Consider the following 21187-nt stretch of genomic DNA (forward strand, 5'->3'; position numbering starts at 1 on the left):
TAACTAATCTAAATTTTCTTTACTCAGTGTAGTGTAACTAATCTAAATTTTCTTTACTCAGTGTAATGTAACTAATCTAAATTTTCTTTACTCAGTGTAATGTAACTAATCTAAATTTTCTTTACTCAGTGTAATGTAACTAATCTAAAATTTCTTTACTCAGTGTAATGTAACTAATCTAAATTTTCTTTACTCAGTGTAATGTAACTAATCTAAATTTTCTTTACTCAGTGTAATGTAACTAATCTAAATTTTCTTTACTCAGTGTAATGTAACTAATCTAAAATTTCTTTACTCAGTGTAATGTAACTAATCTAAATTTTCTTTACTCAGTGTAATGTAACTAATCTAAAATTTCTTTACTCAGTGTAGTGTGACTAATCTAAAATTTCTTTACTCAGTGTAATGTAACTAATCTAAATTTTCTTTACTCAGTGTAATGTAACTAATCTAAATTTTCTTTACTCAGTGTAATGTAACTAATCTAAATTTTCTTTAGTCAGTGTAATGCAACTAATCTAAAATTTCTTTACTCAGTGTAGTGTGACTAATCTAAAATTTCTTTACTCAGTGTAATGTAACTAATCTAAATTTTCTTTACTCAGTGTAATGTAACTAATCTAAATTTTCTTTAGTCAGTGTAATGCAACTAATCTAAAATTTCTTTACTCAGTGTAGTGTGACTAATCTAAAATTTCTTTACTCAGTGTAATGTAACTAATCTAAAATTTCTTTACTCAGTGTAATGTAACTAATCTAAATTTTCTTTACTCAGTGTAATGTAACTAATCTAAATTTTCTTTACTCAGTGTAGTGTGACTAATCTAAATTTTCTTTACTCAGTGTAGTGTGACTAATCTAAAATTTCTTTACTCAGTGTAATGTAACTAATCTAAAATTTCTTTAGTCAGTGTAATGTAACTAATCTAAAATTTCTTTAGTCAGTGTAATGCAACTAATCTAAAATTTCTTTAGTCAGTGTAATGCAACTAATCTAAAATTTCTTTACTCAGTGTAGTGTGACTAATCTAAAATTTCTTTAGTCAGTGTAATGTAACTAATCTAAAATTTCTTTAGTCAGTGTAATGCAACTAATCTAAAATTTCTTTAGTCAGTGTAGTGTAACTAATCTAAAATTTCTTTACTCAGTGTAATGTAACTAATCTAAAATTTCTTTACTCAGTGTAGTGTGACTAATCTAAAATTTCTTTAGTCAGTGTAATGTAACTAATCTAAAATTTCTTTAGTCAGTGTAATGCAACTAATCTAAAATTTCTTTACTCAGTGTAATGTAACTAATCTAAAATTTCTTTACTCAGTGTAGTGTGACTAATCTAAAATTTCTTTAGTCAGTGTAATGTAACTAATCTAAAATTTCTTTACTCAGTGTAATGTAACTAATCTAAAATTTCTTTAGTCAGTGTAGTGTAACTAATCTAAAATTTCTTTAGTCAGTGTAATGCAACTAATCTAAAATTTCTTTAGTCAGTGTAATGCAACTAATCTAAAATTTCTTTACTCAGTGTAGTGTGACTAATCTAAAATTTCTTTAGTCAGTGTAATGTAACTAATCTAAAATTTCTTTACTCAGTGTAGTGTGACTAATCTAAAATTTCTTTAGTCAGTGTAGTGTAACTAATCTAAAATTTCTTTAGTCAGTGTAATGTAACTAATCTAAAATTTCTTTAGTCAGTGTAATGCAACTAATCTAAAATTTCTTTAGTCAGTGTAATGCAACTAATCTAAAATTTCTTTACTCAGTGTAGTGTAACTAATCTAAAATTTCTTTAGTCAGTGTAATGTAACTAATCTAAGTTTTCTTTAGTCAGTGTAGTGTAACTAATCTAAATTTTCTTTAGTCAGTGTAATGTAACTAATCTAAGTTTTCTTTAGTCAGTGTAGTGTAACTAATCTAAATTGTCTTTACTCAGTGTAATGTAACTAATCTAAGTTTTCTTTAGTCAGTGTAATGTAACTAATCTAAATTTTCTTTACTCAGTGTAGTGTAACTAATCTAAAATTTCTTTAGTCAGTGTAATGTAAGTAATCTAAGTTTTCTTTAGTCAGTGTAGTGTAACTAATCTAAATTTTCTTTAGTCAGTGTAGTGTAACTAATCTAAATTTTCTTTAGTCAGTGTAATGTAACTAATCTAAATTGTCTTTACTCAGTGTAATGTAACTAATCTAAGTTTTCTTTAGTCAGTGTAATGTAACTAATCTAAATTTTCTTTACTCAGTGTAGTGTAACTAATCTAAAATTTCTTTACTCAGTGTAGTGTGACTAATCTAAAATTTCTTTACTCAGTGTAATGTAACTAATCTAAAATTTCTTTAGTCAGTGTAATGCAACTAATCTAAAATTTCTTTAGTCAGTGTAATGCAACTAATCTAAAATTTCTTTACTCAGTGTAGTGTGACTAATCTAAAATTTCTTTAGTCAGTGTAGTGTGACTAATCTAAAATTTCTTTAGTCAGTGTAATGTAACTAATCTAAAATTTCTTTAGTCAGTGTAATGCAACTAATCTAAAATTTCTTTAGTCAGTGTAATGTAACTAATCTAAAATTTCTTTACTCAGTGTAGTGTGACTAATCTAAAATTTCTTTAGTCAGTGTAGTGTAACTAATCTAAAATTTCTTTAGTCAGTGTAGTGTAACTAATCTAAAATTTCTTTAGTCAGTGTAATGCAACTAATCTAAAATTTCTTTAGTCAGTGTAATGCAACTAATCTAAAATTTCTTTAGTTAGTGTAATGTAACTAATCTAAAATTTCTTTAGTCAGTGTAATGCAACTAATCTAAAATATCTTTAGTTAGTGTAATGCAACTAATCTAAAATTTCTTTACTCAGTGTAATGTGACTAATCTAAAATTTTTTTACTCAGTGTAGTGTGACTAATCTAAAATTTCTTTACTCAGTGTAATGTAACTAATCTAAAATTTCTTTACTCAGTGTAATGTAACTAATTAAAAATTTCTTTAGTCAGTGTAATGCAACTAATCTAAAATTTCTTTAGTCAGTGTAATGCAACTTATCTAAAATTTCTTTCGTCAGTGTAATGCAACTAATCTAAAATTTCTTTAGTCAGTGTAATGCAACTAATCTAAAATTTCTTTAGTCAGTGTAATATAACTAATCTAAATTTTCTTTTCTCAGTGTAATGGAACTAATCTAAATTTTCTTTAGTCAGTGTAGTGTAACTAATCTAAATTTTCTTTACTCAGTGTAGTGTAACTAACCTAAATGTTCTTTAGTCAGTGTTGTGTAATTAATCTAATTTTTTTTTACTCAGTGTAGGGTAACTAAGGTAAACAATGCCTTGAGAAGTGTGTATTTAATATTATGTTGAAAATGTTTAATGTCTTTCTGAATGAGAAGTCCTTGCATATTAAACTGATATGTTACAAGTCAGTGTAACAGTGTAAGCAAACTCACAGGATATGGTGCATTATCTTGGATCTTGTATCTCAAAAGGAATGCTGGCTTTCCAGTCAAGTCTACCAAAGTGTACAACCCTCCAATACCCCAGTAGATACCAATGTTTACATAAAATGTTCCTGTTAAATAAAGATAATTAGAAATGAATATTCATACTAAACCAAGACAAGAAAGATGTAAACAGTGTATCTACATATAGTTTAACCCTTTAGTTAGCAATCTTGTGAAATATCAATGATGATGATGGTGTTTAGAACATTGACATCTTGGTGCATCAGTTCTATGTACCAATTGTATCAAGTGGGAAGAAAACAAAAATCTAACAGATGAAACAGTTTGAAACTTTAAAATTATTTGTATAGGTTATGTTACTTGTGTATATAAAATGTGTTATTTTTATGTGTGACTTTTGAAGAGACTTCAAGCTCTGAAATTTCAAAATGTTTCATTTGTGATGTATATTTTTTAAACAAAGATTTATAAATGCTTGCTTTACTGACAGATTTAAATTTAGTCATTGAAACTATTGTTTATGTTTTTCTACATTTTTTTAAAACTTTCATGAAGTATTATTTTATTAAAGTGTAAATTTTATCTTTGTTTTGACTCAAAAATCAAGATAAGCATTTCATGAGTTTACAACAACAGGTGAACAATAAAAATAACTTTTTTTTACAAAACTAAAATAACAATTGTGTTTTAAGATAGCTAATCAGGTTATAATTAATATATGTATCTTTTACATTCATTTATGTATTTGGTTTTTCCTTTCTTTTAGGGGATTTCTCTGCCAATTCAAGTAAGTACACAGGCTAACAAGGTGTAATGCAAACAAAGCCTAACATACCAGTCTAACAGGAAACTTGTTATACTTGAGTTTAAGTAAACCTACTTTATTTTGTTCAACAAAAAATCTTTTGTATCCTATTATACTTCACCATCATAGCTGATACAAGTATAAAGTCTGGTTTTAGTGATTGTATGACATCAGTACTTATGTAAACTTAGAAACAAACCTTCAGAGCCCCCAAAATGCTTCTAACCCCTTAGCTAACTTTTATATGGATTCTTGAATATTAATATCAATTTTCAGATAAATTAGTTCAGTCAAAAATGAGACACACAAGAATTCTTTCTCTCCTCATTCTGGGGTACCATAAGAAGATTTTTTCTAATTTTTCTCAAGGTTGAAAACAACATTTTAAATAGTTTTGTAAAGTAGTCAGACACATACATCGATATAACAGAGAATTATTCTAGAAATTAGTACACCTGAGAAAACCATTAAATTATGATAAACTCATTTCAGTAAAACCCTGATCTTTCTAAAATAACCAATCACCTTGTGAATAATTTCTACAAACACTCCAATATCTAAAATAATAATTAGATACTAACTGTATAAAACACTTCTACTGGTGTATCCTACAAAATTTTTTCCACAATAACCAATCACTGAAACTTTTATTCAGTGTTATATTTTAAAACAAAGTATACTTAACACTGCCTGTTATTGTTCCATTTTTTTCTAATAGACTTCAAAATGCATTTCTGTTTTACTAGTCATATACAAATCAACACCTAATTTACCTAACTGACCTAATTAACACAATCTCCAAAGTACTGAACTTCCAAAAGCGAAGACACCTTCCAACTTACCCCATATATTCATATTGTACTCATCATTATCAAAATACTGGTCAATTTTCTCCCACTGACTTTGCCAGAAATATCCAGAAGCTCCCCAGAAGCACTGCAGATACCTGAAAATATATGAAGATCCAGGCAGTCCACCACTTACAAAAATAATTATACAGTTTGAACCTACCAAACACTGGTTTAAAGTGAACAAACTCATAATGTAAAGCAGATGTACACTATTTAACAAAATAATTACAATATGAACCTACTAAACACTGATTTAAAGTGAACAAACTCATTATGTGAAGTAGACGTACACCATTTAACAGAATAATTACAATATGAACCTACTAAACACTGATTTAAGGTGAACAAACTCATTATGTGAAGTAGACGTACACCATTTAACAGAATAATTACAATATGAACCTACTAAACACTGATTTAAAGTGAACAAACTCATTATGTGAAGTAGACGTACACTATTTAACAGAATAATTACAATATGAACCTACTAAACACTGATATAAAGTGAACAAACTCATTATGTGAAGTAGACGTACACTATTTAACAGAATAATTACAATATGAACCTACTAAACACTGATATAAAGTGAACAAACTCATTATGTGAAGTAGGCGTGCACTATTTAACAGAATAATTACAATATGAACCTACTAAACACTGATGTAAAGTGAACAAACTCATTATGTGAAGTAGACGTACACCATTTAACAGAATAATTACAATATGAACCTACTAAACACTGATTTAAAGTGAACAAACTCATTATGTGAAGTACACGTACACCATTTAACAGAATAATTACAATATGAACCTACTAAACACTGATTTAAAGTGAACAAACTCATTATGTGAAGTAGGCGTACACCATTTAACAGAATAATTACAATATGAACCTACTAAACACTGATTTAAAGTGAACAAACTCATTATGTGAAGTAGACGTACACCATTTAACAGAATAATTACAATATGAACCTACTAAAACACTGATTTAAAGTGAACAAACTCATTATGTGAAGTAGACGTACACCATTTAACAGAATAATTACAATATGAACCTACTAAACACTGATATTGTAGTGACCACTAAATATATGAATCAGTTTCTGTGTAGATAAAGAGAGACTCCAAGTTAACTATGATATGTAGTTATACATATGTAGTTATGTAGCTTATGAAAAACATTCCTAATACTTCCAGGTATATGTAGAAGTAATAGTAAAATCTGTATTTCTAGAAGTAATAGTAAAAACTGTATTTGTAGAAGTAATAGTAAAATCTGTATTTGCAGAAGTAATAATAAAAATTGTATTTGTAGAAGTAACATGAGAAACTGATTTTTGGTTACCAACAAACTAAGAGCAGCTGAGTAAGAAACATTGACACTTTAAAGTAACCACTGTACATACAAAAGTGCTGGACCTTCTGAATATACAGACTTTACAATAACCACTGTACATACAGAAGTGCTGGACCTTCTGAATATACAGACTTTACAATAACAACTGTATATACAGAAGTGCTGGACCTTCTGAATATACAGACTTTACAATAACAACTGTACATACAGAAGTGCTGGACCTTCTGAATATACAGACTTTACAATAACCACTGTACATACAGAAGTGCTGGACCTTCTGAATATACAGACTTTAGAATAACCACTGTACATACAGAAGTGCTGGACCTTCTGAATATACAGACTTTACAATAACCACTGTACATACAGAAGTGCTAGACCTGAATATACAGACTTTACATACAGCACTGTACATACAGAAGTGCTGGACCTTCTGAATGTACAGAGTTTACAATAACCACTATACATACAGAAGTGCTGGACCTTCTGAATATACAGAGTTTACAATAACCACTGTACATACAGAAGTGCTGGACCTTCTGAATATACAGAGTTTACAATAACCACTGTACATACAGAAGTGCTGGACCTTCTGAATATACAGAGTTTACAATAACCACTATACATACAGAAGTGCTGGACACTGAATATACAGACTTTACAATAACCACAATACATACAGAAGTGCTGGACCTTCTAAATATACAGACTTTACAATAACAACTGTACATACAGAAGTGCTGGACCTTCTGAATATACAGACTTTACAATAACCACTGTACATACAGAAGTGCTGGACCTTCTGAATATACAGACTTTACAATAACCACTGTAGATACAGAAGTGCTGGACCTTCTGAATATACAGACTTTAGAATAACCACTGTACATACAGAAGTGCTGCACCTTCTGAATATACAGACTTTACAATAACCACTGTACATACAGAAGTGCTGGACCTTCTGAATATACAGACTTTACAATAACCACTGTAGATACAGAAGTGCTAGACCTGAATATACAGACTTTACATAAAGCACTGTACATACAGAAGTGCTGGACCTTCTGAATATACAGACTTTACAATAACCACTGTACATTCAGAGGTGCTGGACCTTCTAAATATACAGACTTTACAATAATCACTGTACATACAGAAGTGCTGGACCTGAATATACAGACTTTACAATAACCACTGTACATACAGAAGTGCTGGACCTTCTGAATATACAGACTTTAGAATAACCACTGTACATACAGAAGTGCTGGACTTTCTGAATATACAGACTTTACAATAACCACTATACATACAGAAGTGCTAGACCTTCTAAATATACAGACTTTACAATAACAACTGTACATACAGAAGTGCTGTACCTTCTGAATATACAGACTTTACAATAACCACTGTAGATACAGAAGTGCTAGACCTGAATATACGGACTTTACATAAAGCACTGTACATACAGAAGTGCTGGACCTTCTGAATATACAGACTACAATAATCACTGTTCATACAGAAGTGCTGGACCTTCTGAATATACAGACTTTACAATAACCACTGTAGATACAGAAGTGCTAGACCTGAATATACAGACTTTACATAAAGCACTGTACATACAGAAGTGCTGGACCTTCTGAATATACAGACTTTACAATAACCACTGTACATACAGAAGTTCTGGACCTTCTGAATATACAGACTTTACAATAACCACTATACATACAGAAGTGCTGGACCTTCTAAATATACAGACTTTACAATAACAACTGTACATACAGACGTGCTGGACCTGAATATACGGACTTTACATAAAGCACTGTACATACAGATGTGCTGGACCTTCTGAATATACAGACTTTAGAATAACCACTGTACATACAGAAGTGCTGGACCTTCTGAATATACAGACTTTACAATAACCACTATACATACAGAAGTGCTGGACCTTCTGAATATACAGACTACAATAATCACTGTTCATACAGAAGTGCTGGACCTTCTGAATATACAGACTTTAGAATAACCACTGTACATACAGAAGTGCTGGACCTTCTGAATATACAGACTTTACAATAACCACTATACATACAGAAGTGCTGGACCTTCTGAATATACAGACTACAATAATCACTGTTCATACAGAAGTGCTGGACCTTCTGAATATACAGAGTTTACAATAACCACTGTACATACAGAAGTGCTGGACCTTCTGAATATACAGAGTTTACAATAACCACTGTACATACAGAAGTGCTGGACCTTCTGAATATACAGACTTTACAATAACCACTGTACATACAGAAGTGCTGGACCTTCTGAATATACAGACTTTACAATAACCACTGTACATACAGAAGTGCTGGACCTTCTGAATATACAGACTTTACAATAACCACTGTACATACAGAAGTGCTGGACCTTCTGAATATACAGAGTTTACAATAACCACTATACATACAGAAGTGCTGGACCTTCTGAATATACAGAGTTTACAATAACCACTGTACATACAGAAGTGCTGGACCTTCTGAATATACAGACTTTACAATAACCACTGTACATACAGAAGTGCTGGACCTTCTGAATATACAGACTTTAAAATAACCACTGTACATACAGAAGTGCTGGACCTTCTGAATATACAGACTTTACAATAACCACTGTACATACAGAAGTGCTGGACCTTCTGAATATACAGACTTTACAATAACCACTATACATACAGAAGTGCTGGACCTTCTGAATATTTTGTTTTTATTTCCTACTTATGTTATTGTTCTCTCTGGGAAACAACATCACAGCTTTTGATCTAGAAAAAACATGAGGCACATGATGTATGTATTAAGAAATATTTTGTGTACATACCTTGTGCCATATTCAATCATATTTATTAATTAATATGTACATATAAACATATTTTGTTTCAACACTTGGTTGGAGAAAGCCATACGTTCAAAGTCCAGCACACTGTGTAACCTTAAAAGTGAAAGTCATTTAAACTAAGACTCACCAAGTTAGTGTATTACGGAAGGCAACAAATACAACTAGTGCTGTTCCAAGGATAAACAGACCACTTTTTACTGATGAAACAAGCTGAGCTTTGCGACTCTGCGGCTCTTCATCTACTTTATGAGGAGAGTGACAAATGGCTTCCATTACTGTCTGAAAATATATTAAAGGATATTGTTTTACTTGGTATACAGAAAAACTTCCAAGTCACTAATTTGTTAACATAAAAAGCAGTATCAACATAATATTTTGATAACAAGTAAACAAATAAACATTTTCTACAAATGAAGCTCACTACTACGTTTTTCTTCACACTTCTGACAAGCATGAAGTTGTTGATGTGATCTGTGTATTTTGGGAAGACATGAAAAGATTAGTGTTGAACTGAATGTCTAATGACTTATTACATGCAGAACACTACAACTATCAGAATGGTAAGCTGCTGAATATGCTGAGACATACAGCAAAATGGTAACAGTTGTATAGAATTCTGTAGACATACAGCAAAATGGTAACAGTTGTATAGAATTCTGTAGGAATACAGAACTAGAGACAATAAGATAAACTGTTTCAGGTTGGTTACGTAACTAGTACAGAATCTTCAGTTTCTGGACTAAACGATCCACCAAAAGTGTGGTTTACACTTAGTGTGAACATGTGTATTTTGTTATAGCAAAGCCACATTGAACTTACTACTGTACAATTACTGAATTGGTCAATTAGTATTCTTGATTTGAGAATGAAATGTAACCTAAATGTTTCGTGTTTAACTGATAGTTTAAACTAATTTCAGCATAAATTTATTCTTTAAGCAGGAACACTTGTAATGACAAACTAAAGTTTATGAACTGGAGGATCTGGGTTCAACTAAAACAGAACTGAACATTTTGTTCATAAAAACAACCAAAAAGATAATCTTACTTTACATCTGTGAACTAATACAATGAAACACATAATCCTATTTACTGGCTATAAGCAGCATATATTTAGGTTACTAAATGAAACCAGCTATATTTAAATTAATTATTCATATGTACTCATTAGTAGAGAACTAAATATCAGATTACAATATGACGTGCAAACTCACTCAATAGTTTCAAACAAAATACTTTAATCTGAAGTGTAAAATATTCAACATTATCTATAAATTTTACCCTTGTGACAATAACAAGCTTACAGAATTAAAAACCCACAGTAACGTCAGTTTATTTCAGACATCAATCTCCATTTATATTAATAAAACATAATACAGAAAGGTATAAATATTACACAGTTCTTCCTAAAGTAAGTTTTATCACCAGAGAATACATTAACATACGAGCCTTAAACTGCTTTATATTTTGCAGAAAGGTAATATTTATAAATAAAATTATACATTAACTTATTTACAAAGTACAATAAAGAAGTTAGTAGAATTAATTAACTTTTACAGACTTAAACAAATGATAGTCTTTCACTGAAAGTTCCAGCAATTACATACAACCAATATTACACTTCGTACACTTTAAATGTAAGCCCAGGTTCAAACCTAAAATACACATTTTCATAACTTAAAATTTAATACCTATACTATTTTCAGTCTTAATATGACCACAACAGATTATTCATCTAAGTCTAACAACAGTAACACTAAGAACAACATATGATACCTACAGAATACAGTAAAATTAGTATATATATATCATGAAACTTTTTAAAAATATTTTCTTAAAAAACGTTAAAATAAAGTTGAGATATGTTATAAAAATATAAATATGCTATGTTTGTATTGTTTGTTTTTTTTATCACAAAGTCACATCGGGTTATCTGCTGAGTCCACCGGGGAGAATCGTAGGTCTTATTTTAGGATTCTAAATCCGTAGACTTGCCGCTGTACCAGTGGGAATCCTGAATTATGCAGTAAAATATGATAGTGATTTTAAAAATAATAAATTGCATATCATTTCACTGTTGAGAGTGAGGTACGTCTTAGAGACAACGGACGTTATTAAAAGATTGATTCGCTCATCTAACGTTGAAGCAGATACAGTTTGCTATTAGCATTACCAAAACATCAACCATTGACGTGCTTCTGTCAGTTTTCATTTCGTTCTATGCGTAATCCAACTATACTACACAACTAAGAAACTTGTTCCAAATCCAAATCTAGTCATAAATAACCCGAGTATAGAAAATAGCGGAAAACAAAATTATTATTCTAAAGATTTCGTCTTACTAACAACACAATCACTGTTACTGTGTTAGTAAACAAACGTCTTTGGTTTAAATTCCATCTTTAAATTGTTCTTACCAATAGTCAGTATCCTGAATAATTTTAAAAATACACAACTGAAATTTGTTACCTATGTACACTGTAAACGTTTTCTTTGTTACCTTCCTCAAACAGCCTTCTTCATACAAAAACCAAATTAATAAGCGTTTTATTCAAGGAATGATTTAGAGCTCATAAACAAAACCAAAACAACAGTAACATGAGCATGCGCAAAGTAGGTGTTAGATTATCTCTCTTGAAATTACATCATTATTCTTAAAAATCCATCAACGAGAGCTGGACGATTCACTCAACAAAATATGTTAACAGTATCACCATTAATAACATTTATGACAACTTTCAGTGAAATGGTTTTACAAACTTAGTTTGATTAGTTTCTGTTCCAAGTGCGAAACTCACAAATTTACAAATCTTTTATAAATAATTTAAAAACACAACAACAACATCAAACTTGCCAATCTTTTACGTTTTGTTTTTACGACACTTTCTTTAAAGATATTTATAAACAATTATATTTAGCTGTAAAGTTCAACCAATTTAACAGCACAAATATTCTGAAATAAAAACAAGATAACATTTTATTTATTTAAGTCATATTTCAAGTATTTTGTACAACTATTCATTTCTTAAAGAAATTTAACTAATCAGAAAAAAATATAATACAAAGTATTTGTTTGTTTGTTTTTGAATTTCGTGCAAAGCTACTTGAGAACTATCTGCTCTAGCCGTTAATAATTTAGTAGTGTAAGACTAGAGGAAAGAGAGCTAGCCATTACCACCCACCGCCAACTCTTGGGTTACTATTTTACCAACAAATACTGGGATTGACCGTGACATTATAATGTCCCCACGGCTGAAAGGGCGAGCACGTTTGGTGTTACAGGACGTATAACTAGAATGAAAGAGGTTAGTTTTATAGTAGGATGATTAAACATTACGTATTAATTATAGTGTAGAATATACCCTTTGGTAGGATGACTAAACATTACGTATTAATTATAGTCTAGAATATGCCCTTTGGTGGGATGACTAAACATTACATATTAATTATAGTGTAGAATATGCCCTTTGGTAGGATGACTAAACATTACGTATTAATTATAGTGTAGAATATGCCCTTTGGTGGGATGACTAAACATTACGTATTAATTATAGTATAGAATGTACCCTTTGGTAAGATGACTAAACATTACGTATTAATTATAGTATAGAATATACCCTTTGGTAGGATGACTAAACATTACGTATTAATTATAGTGTAGAATATGCCCTTTGGTAAGATGACTAAACATTACATATTAATTATAGTCTAGAATATACCCTTTGGTGGGATGACTAAACATTACGTATTAATTATAGTCTAGAATATGCCATTTGGTAGGATGACTAAACATTACGTATTAATTATAGTCTAGAATATACCCTTTGGTAGGATGACTAAACATTACATATTATTTATAGTGTAGAATATACCCTATGGTAGGACGACTAAACATTACATATTAATTATAGTGCAGAATATACCCTTTGGTAGGATGACTAAACATTACGTATTAATTATAGTCTAGAATATACCCTTTGGTGGGATGACTAAACATTACATATTAATTATAGTGTAGAATATACCCTTTGGTAGGATGACTAAACATTACATATTAATTATAGTGTAGAATATACCCTATGGTAGGACGACTAAACATTACATTATTAATTATAGTCTAGAATATGCCCTTTGGTAGGATGACTAAACATTACATATTAATTATAGTGTAGAATATGCCCTTTGGTAGGATGACTAAATATTACGTATTAATTATAGTCTAGAATATACCCTTTGGTGGGATGACTAAACATTACGTATTAATTATAGTCTAGAATATGCCCTTTGGTGGGATGACTAAACATTACATATTAATTATAGTGTAGAATATACCCTTTGGTAGGATGACTAAACATTACATATTAATTATAGTGTAGAATATACCCTATGGTAGGACGACTAAACATTACGTATTAATTATAGTCTAGAATATGCCCTTTGGTAGGATGACTAAACATTACATATTAATTATAGTCTAGAATATGCCCTTTGGTAGGATGACTAAACATTACATATTAATTATAGTGTAGAATATACCCTATGGTAGGACGACTAAACATTACGTATTAATTATAGTCTAGAATATACCCTTTGGTGGGATGACTAAACATTACGTATTAATTATAGTCTAGAATATGCCCTTTGGTGGGATGACTAAACATTACATATTAATTATAGTGTAGAATATACCCTTTGGTAGGATGACTAAACATTACATATTAATTATAGTGTAGAATATACCCTTTGGTAGGATGACTAAACATTACGTATTAATTATAGTCTAGAATATACCCTTTGGTGGGATGACTAAACATTACATATTAATTATAGTGTAGAATATACCCTTTGGTAGGATGACTAAACATTACATATTAATTATAGTGTAGAATATACCCTATGGTAGGACGACTAAACATTACGTATTAATTATAGTCTAGAATATACCCTTTGGTGGGATGACTAAACATTACATATTAATTATAGTGTAGAATATACCCTTTGGTAGGATGACTAAACATTACATATTAATTATAGTGTAGAATATACCCAATGGTAGGACGACTAAACATTACGTATTAATTATAGTCTAGAATATGCCCTTTGGTAGGATGACTAAACATTACATATTAATTATAGTCTAGAATATGCCCTTTGGCAGGATGCCTAAACATTACATATTAATTATAGTGTAGAATATACCCTATGGTGGGACGACTAAACATTACGTATTAATTATAGTCTAGAATATACCCTTTGGTGGGATGACTAAACATTACATATTAATTATAGTCTAGAATATGCCCTTTGGTAGGATGACTAAACATTACGTATTAATTATAGTGTAGAATATGCCCTTTGGTAGGATGACTAAACATTACATATTAATTATAGTGTAGAATATACCCTTTGGTGGGATGACTAAACATTACGTATTAATTATAGTCTAGAATATGCCCTTTGGTGGGATGACTAAACATTACATATTAATTATAGTGTAGAATATACCCTTTGGTAGGATGACTAAACATTACATATTAATTATAGTGTAGAATATACCCTATGGTAGGACGACTAAACATTACGTATTAATTATAGTCTAGAATATGCCCTTTGGTAGGATGACTAAACATTACATATTAATTATAGTCTAGAATATGCCCTTTGGTAGGAGGACTAAACATTACATATTAATTATAGTGTAGAATATACCCTATGGTAGGACGACTAAACATTACATATTAATTATAGTGTAGAATATACCCTTTGGTAGGATGACTAAACATTACGTATTAATTATAGTCTAGAATATACCTTTTGGTGAGATGACTAAACATTACATATTAATTATAGTGTAGAATATACCCTTTGGTAGGATGACTAAACATTACATATTAATTATAGTGTAGAATATACCCAATGGTGGGACGACTAAACATTACGTATTAATTATAGTCTAGAATATGCCCTTTGGTAGGATGACTAAACATTACATATTAATTATAGTCTAGAATATGCCCTTTGGCAGGATGCCTAAACATTACATATTAATTATAGTGTAGAATATACCCTATGGTAGGACGACTAAACATTACGTATTAATTATAGTCTAGAATATGCCCTTTGGTAGGATGACTAAACATTACATATTAATTATAGTCTAGAATATGCCCTTTGGTAGGATGACTAAACATTACGTATTAATTATAGTATAGAATGTACCCTTTGGTAAGATGACTAAACATTACGTATTAATTATAGTATAGAATATACCCTTTGGTAGGATGACTAAACATTACGTATTAATTATAGTGTAGAATATGCCCTTTGGTAGGATGACTAAACATTACATATTAATTATAGTCTAGAATATACCCTTTGGTGGGATGACTAAACATTACGTATTAATTATAGTCTAGAATATGCCATTTGGTAGGATGACTAAACATTACGTATTAATTATAGTCTAGAATATACCCTTTGGTAGGATGACTAAACATTACATATTATTTATAGTGTAGAATATACCCTATGGTAGGACGACTAAACATTACATATTAATTATAGTGCAGAATATACCCTTTGGTAGGATGACTAAACATTACGTATTAATTATAGTCTAGAATATACCCTTTGGTGGGATGACTAAACATTACATATTAATTATAGTGTAGAATATACCCTTTGGTAGGATGACTAAACATTACATATTAATTATAGTGTAGAATATACCCTATGGTAGGACGACTAAACATTACGTATTAATTATAGTCTAGAATATGCCCTTTGGTAGGATGACTAAACATTACATATTAATTATAGTGTAGAATATGCCCTTTGGTAGGATGACTAAATATTACGTATTAATTATAGTCTAGAATATACCCTTTGGTGGGATGACTAAACATTACGTATTAATTATAGTCTAGAATATGCCCTTTGGTGGGATGACTAAACATTACATATTAATTATAGTGTAGAATATACCCTTTTGTAGGATGACTAAACATTACATATTAATTATAGTGTAGAATATACCCTATGGTAGGACGACTAAACATTACGTATTAATTATAGTCTAGAATATGCCCTTTGGTAGGATGACTAAACATTACATATTAATTATAGTCTAGAATATGCCCTTTGGTAGGATGACTAAACATTACATATTAATTATAGTGTAGAATATACCCTATGGTAGGACGACTAAACATTACGTATTAATTATAGTCTAGAATATACCCTTTGGTGGGATGACTAAACATTACGTATTAATTATAGTCTAGAATATGCCCTTTGGTGGGATGACTAAACATTACATATTAATTATAGTGTAGAATATACCCTTTGGTAGGATGACTAAACATTACATATTAATTATAGTGTAGAATATACCCTTTGGTAGGATGACTAAACATTACGTATTAATTATAGTCTAGAATATACCCTTTGGTGGGATGACTAAACATTACATATTAATTATAGTGTAGAATATACCCTTTGGTGGGATGACTAAACATTACATATTAATTATAGTGTAGAATATACCCTATGGTAGGACGACTAAACATTACGTATTAATTATAGTCTAGAATATACCCTTTGGTGGGATGACTAAACATTACATATTAATTATAGTGTAGAATATACCCTTTGGTAGGATGACTAAACATTACATATTAATTATAGTGTAGAATATACCCAATGGTAGGACGACTAAACATTACGTATTAATTATAGTCTAGAATATGCCCTTTGGTAGGATGACTAAACATTACATATTAATTATAGTCTAGAATATGCCCTTTGGCAGGATGCCTAAACATTACATATTAATTATAGTGTAGAATATACCCTATGGTGGGACGACTAAACATTACGTATTAATTATAGTCTAGAATATGCCCTTTGGTAGGATGACTAAACATTACATATTAATTATAGTCTAGAATATGCCCTTTGGTAGGATGACTAAACATTACGTATTAATTATAGTGTAGAATATGCCCTTTGGTAGGATGACTAAACATTACATATTAATTATAGTGTAGAATATACCCTTTGGTGGGATGACTAAACATTACGTATTAATTATAGTCTAGAATATGCCCTTTGGTGGGATGACTAAACATTACATATTAATTATAGTGTAGAATATACCCTTTGGTAGGATGACTAAACATTACATATTAATTATAGTGTAGAATATACCCTATGGTAGGACGACTAAACATTACGTATTAATTATAGTCTAGAATATGCCCTTTGGTAGGATGACTAAACATTACATATTAATTATAGTCTAGAATATGCCCTTTGGTAGGAGGACTAAACATTACATATTAATTATAGTGTAGAATATACCCTTTGGTGGGATGACTAAACATTACATATTAATTATAGTGTAGAATATACCCTTTGGTAGGATGACTAAACATTACATATTAATTATAGTGTAGAATATACCCTATGGTAGGACGACTAAACATTACGTATTAATTATAGTCTAGAATATACCCTTTGGTGGGATGACTAAACATTACATATTAATTATAGTGTAGAATATACCCTTTGGTAGGATGACTAAACATTACATATTAATTATAGTGTAGAATATACCCAATGGTAGGACGACTAAACATTACGTATTAATTATAGTCTAGAATATGCCCTTTGGTGGGATGACTAAACATTACATATTAATTATAGTCTAGAATATGCCCTTTGGCAGGATGCCTAAACATTACATATTAATTATAGTGTAGAATATACCCTATGGTAGGACGACTAAACATTACGTATTAATTATAGTCTAGAATATGCCCTTTGGTAGGATGACTAAACATTACATATTAATTATAGTCTAGAATATGCCCTTTGGTAGGATGACTAAACATTACGTATTAATTATAGTGTAGAATATGCCCTTTGGTGGGATGACTAAACATTACATATTAATTATAGTGTAGAATATACCCTTTGGTGGGATGACTAAACATTACGTATTAATTATAGTCTAGAATATGCCCTTTGGTGGGATGACTAAACATTACATATTAATTATAGTGTAGAATATACCCTTTGGTAGGATGACTAAACATTACATATTAATTATAGTGTAGAATATACCCTATGGTAGGACGACTAAACATTACGTATTAATTATAGTCTAGAATATGCCCTTTGGTGGGATGACTAAACATTACATATTAATTATAGTCTAGAATATGCCCTTTGGTAGGAGGACTAAACATTACATATTAATTATAGTGTAGAATATACCCTATGGTAGGACGACTAAACATTACATATTAATTATAGTGTAGAATATACCCTTTGGTAGGATGACTAAACATTACGTATTAATTATAGTCTAGAATATACCTTTTGGTGAGATGACTAAACATTACATATTAATTATAGTGTAGAATATACCCTTTGGTAGGATGACTAAACATTACATATTAATTATAGTGTAGAATATACCCAATGGTAGGACGACTAAACATTACGTATTAATTATAGTCTAGAATATGCCCTTTGGTAGGATGACTAAACATTACATATTAATTATAGTCTAGAATATGCCCTTTGGCAGGATGCCTAAACATTACATATTAATTATAGTGTAGAATATACCCTATGGTAGGACGACTAAACATTACGTATTAATTATAGTCTAGAATATGCCCTTTGGTAGGATGACTAAACATTACATATTAATTATAGTCTAGAATATGCCCTTTGGTAGGATGACTAAACATTACGTATTAATTATAGTATAGAATGTACCCTTTGGTAAGATGACTAAACATTACGTATTAATTATAGTATAGAATATACCCTTTGGTAGGATGACTAAACATTACGTATTAATTATAGTGTAGAATATGCCCTTTGGTAGGATGACTAAACATTACATATTAATTATAGTCTAGAATATACCCTTTGGTGGGATGACTAAACATTACGTATTAATTATAGTCTAGAATATGCCATTTGGTAGGATGACTAAACATTACGTATTAATTATAGTCTAGAATATACCCTTTGGTAGGATGACTAAACATTACATATTATTTATAGTGTAGAATATACCCTATGGTAGGACGACTAAACATTACATATTAATTATAGTGCAGAATATACCCTTTGGTAGGATGACTAAACATTACGTATTAATTATAGTCTAGAATATACCCTTTGGTGGGATGACTAAACATTACATATTAATTATAGTGTAGAATATACCCTTTGGTAGGATGACTAAACATTACATATTAATTATAGTGTAGAATATACCCTATGGTAGGACGACTAAACATTACGTATTAATTATAGTCTAGAATATGCCCTTTGGTGGGATGACTAAACATTACATATTAATTATAGTGTAGAATATGCCCTTTGGTAGGATGACTAAATATTACGTATTAATTATAGTCTAGAATATACCCTTTGGTGGGATGACTAAACATTACGTATTAATTATAGTCTAGAATATGCCCTTTGGTGGGATGACTAAACATTACATATTAATTATAGTGTAGAATATACCCTTTGGTAGGATGACTAAACATTACATATTAATTATAGTGTAGAATATACCCTATGGTAGGACGACTAAACATTACGTATTAATTATAGTCTAGAATATGCCCTTTGGTATGATGACTAAACATTACATATTAATTATAGTCTAGAATATGCCCTTTGGTAGGATGACTAAACATTACATATTAATTATAGTGTAGAATATACCCTATGGTAGGACGACTAAACATTACGTATTAATTATAGTCTAGAATATACCCTTTGGTGGGATGACTAAACATTACGTATTAATTATAGTCTAGAATATGCCCTTTGGTGGGATGACTAAACATTACATATTAATTATAGTGTAGAATATACCCTTTGGTAGGATGACTAAACATTACATATTAATTATAGTGTAGAATATACCCTTTGGTGGGATGACTAAACATTACGTATTAATTATAGTCTAGAATATACCCTTTGGTGGGATGACTAAACATTACATATTAATTATAGTGTAGAATATACCCTTTGGTAGGATGACTAAACATTACATATTAATTATAGTGTAGAATATACCCTATGGTAGGACGACTAAACATTACGTATTAATTATAGTCTAGAATATACCCTTTGGTGGGATGACTAAACATTACATATTAATTATAGTGTAGAATATACCCTTTGGTGGGATGACTAAACATTACATATTAATTATAGTGTAGAATATACCCAATGGTGGGACGACTAAACATTACGTATTAATTATAGTCTAGAATATGCCCTTTGGTAGGATGACTAAACATTACATATTAATTATAGTCTAGAATATGCCCTTTGGCAGGATGCCTAAACATTACATATTAATTATAGTGTAGAATATACCCTATGGTAGGACGACTAAACATTACGTATTAATTATAGTCTAGAATATGCCCTTTGGTAGGATGACTAAACATTACATATTAATTATAGTCTAGAATATGCCCTTTGGTAGGATGACTAAACATTACGTATTAATTATAGTGTAGAATATGCCCTTTGGTAGGATGACTAAACATTACATATTAATTATAGTGTAGAATATACCCTTTGGTGGGATGACTAAACATTACGTATTAATTATAGTCTAGAATATGCCCTTTGGTGGGATGACTAAACATTACATATTAATTATAGTGTAGAATATACCCTTTGGTAGGATGACTAAACATTACATATTAATTATAGTGTAGAATATACCCTATGGTGGGACGACTAAACATTACGTATTAATTATAGTCTAGAATATGCCCTTTGG

General features: G+C 30.2%; 1 protein-coding gene across 2 annotated transcripts in view; it reads right to left on the bottom strand.

Annotated features, from left to right (window-relative positions):
• The window catches only part of LOC143247859 (fatty acid hydroxylase domain-containing protein 2-like), a 42548-nt gene that overhangs the window by 11788 nt on the left and 9573 nt on the right, over positions 1–21187 (bottom strand). The window contains exons 1-4 of one of the 2 annotated variants that reach the window (XM_076496411.1): positions 11821–11955; positions 9480–9631; positions 5097–5200; positions 3435–3556 (exon numbers count right to left, since the gene is read on the bottom strand). In XM_076496411.1, the coding sequence (XP_076352526.1) occupies positions 3435–3556; positions 5097–5200; positions 9480–9625 (372 nt within the window). In that variant the 5' untranslated portion in view covers positions 9626–9631; positions 11821–11955. Of the gene's footprint in view, positions 1–3434; positions 3557–5096; positions 5201–9479; positions 9632–11820; positions 11956–21187 lie in introns of those variants that run through there. The other variant, XM_076496409.1, reaches the window with a different exon arrangement.

Source organism: Tachypleus tridentatus, chromosome 3 (genome assembly GCF_004210375.1).
Source record: "Tachypleus tridentatus isolate NWPU-2018 chromosome 3, ASM421037v1, whole genome shotgun sequence".
Lineage (NCBI taxonomy): Eukaryota > Metazoa > Arthropoda > Merostomata > Xiphosura > Limulidae > Tachypleus > Tachypleus tridentatus.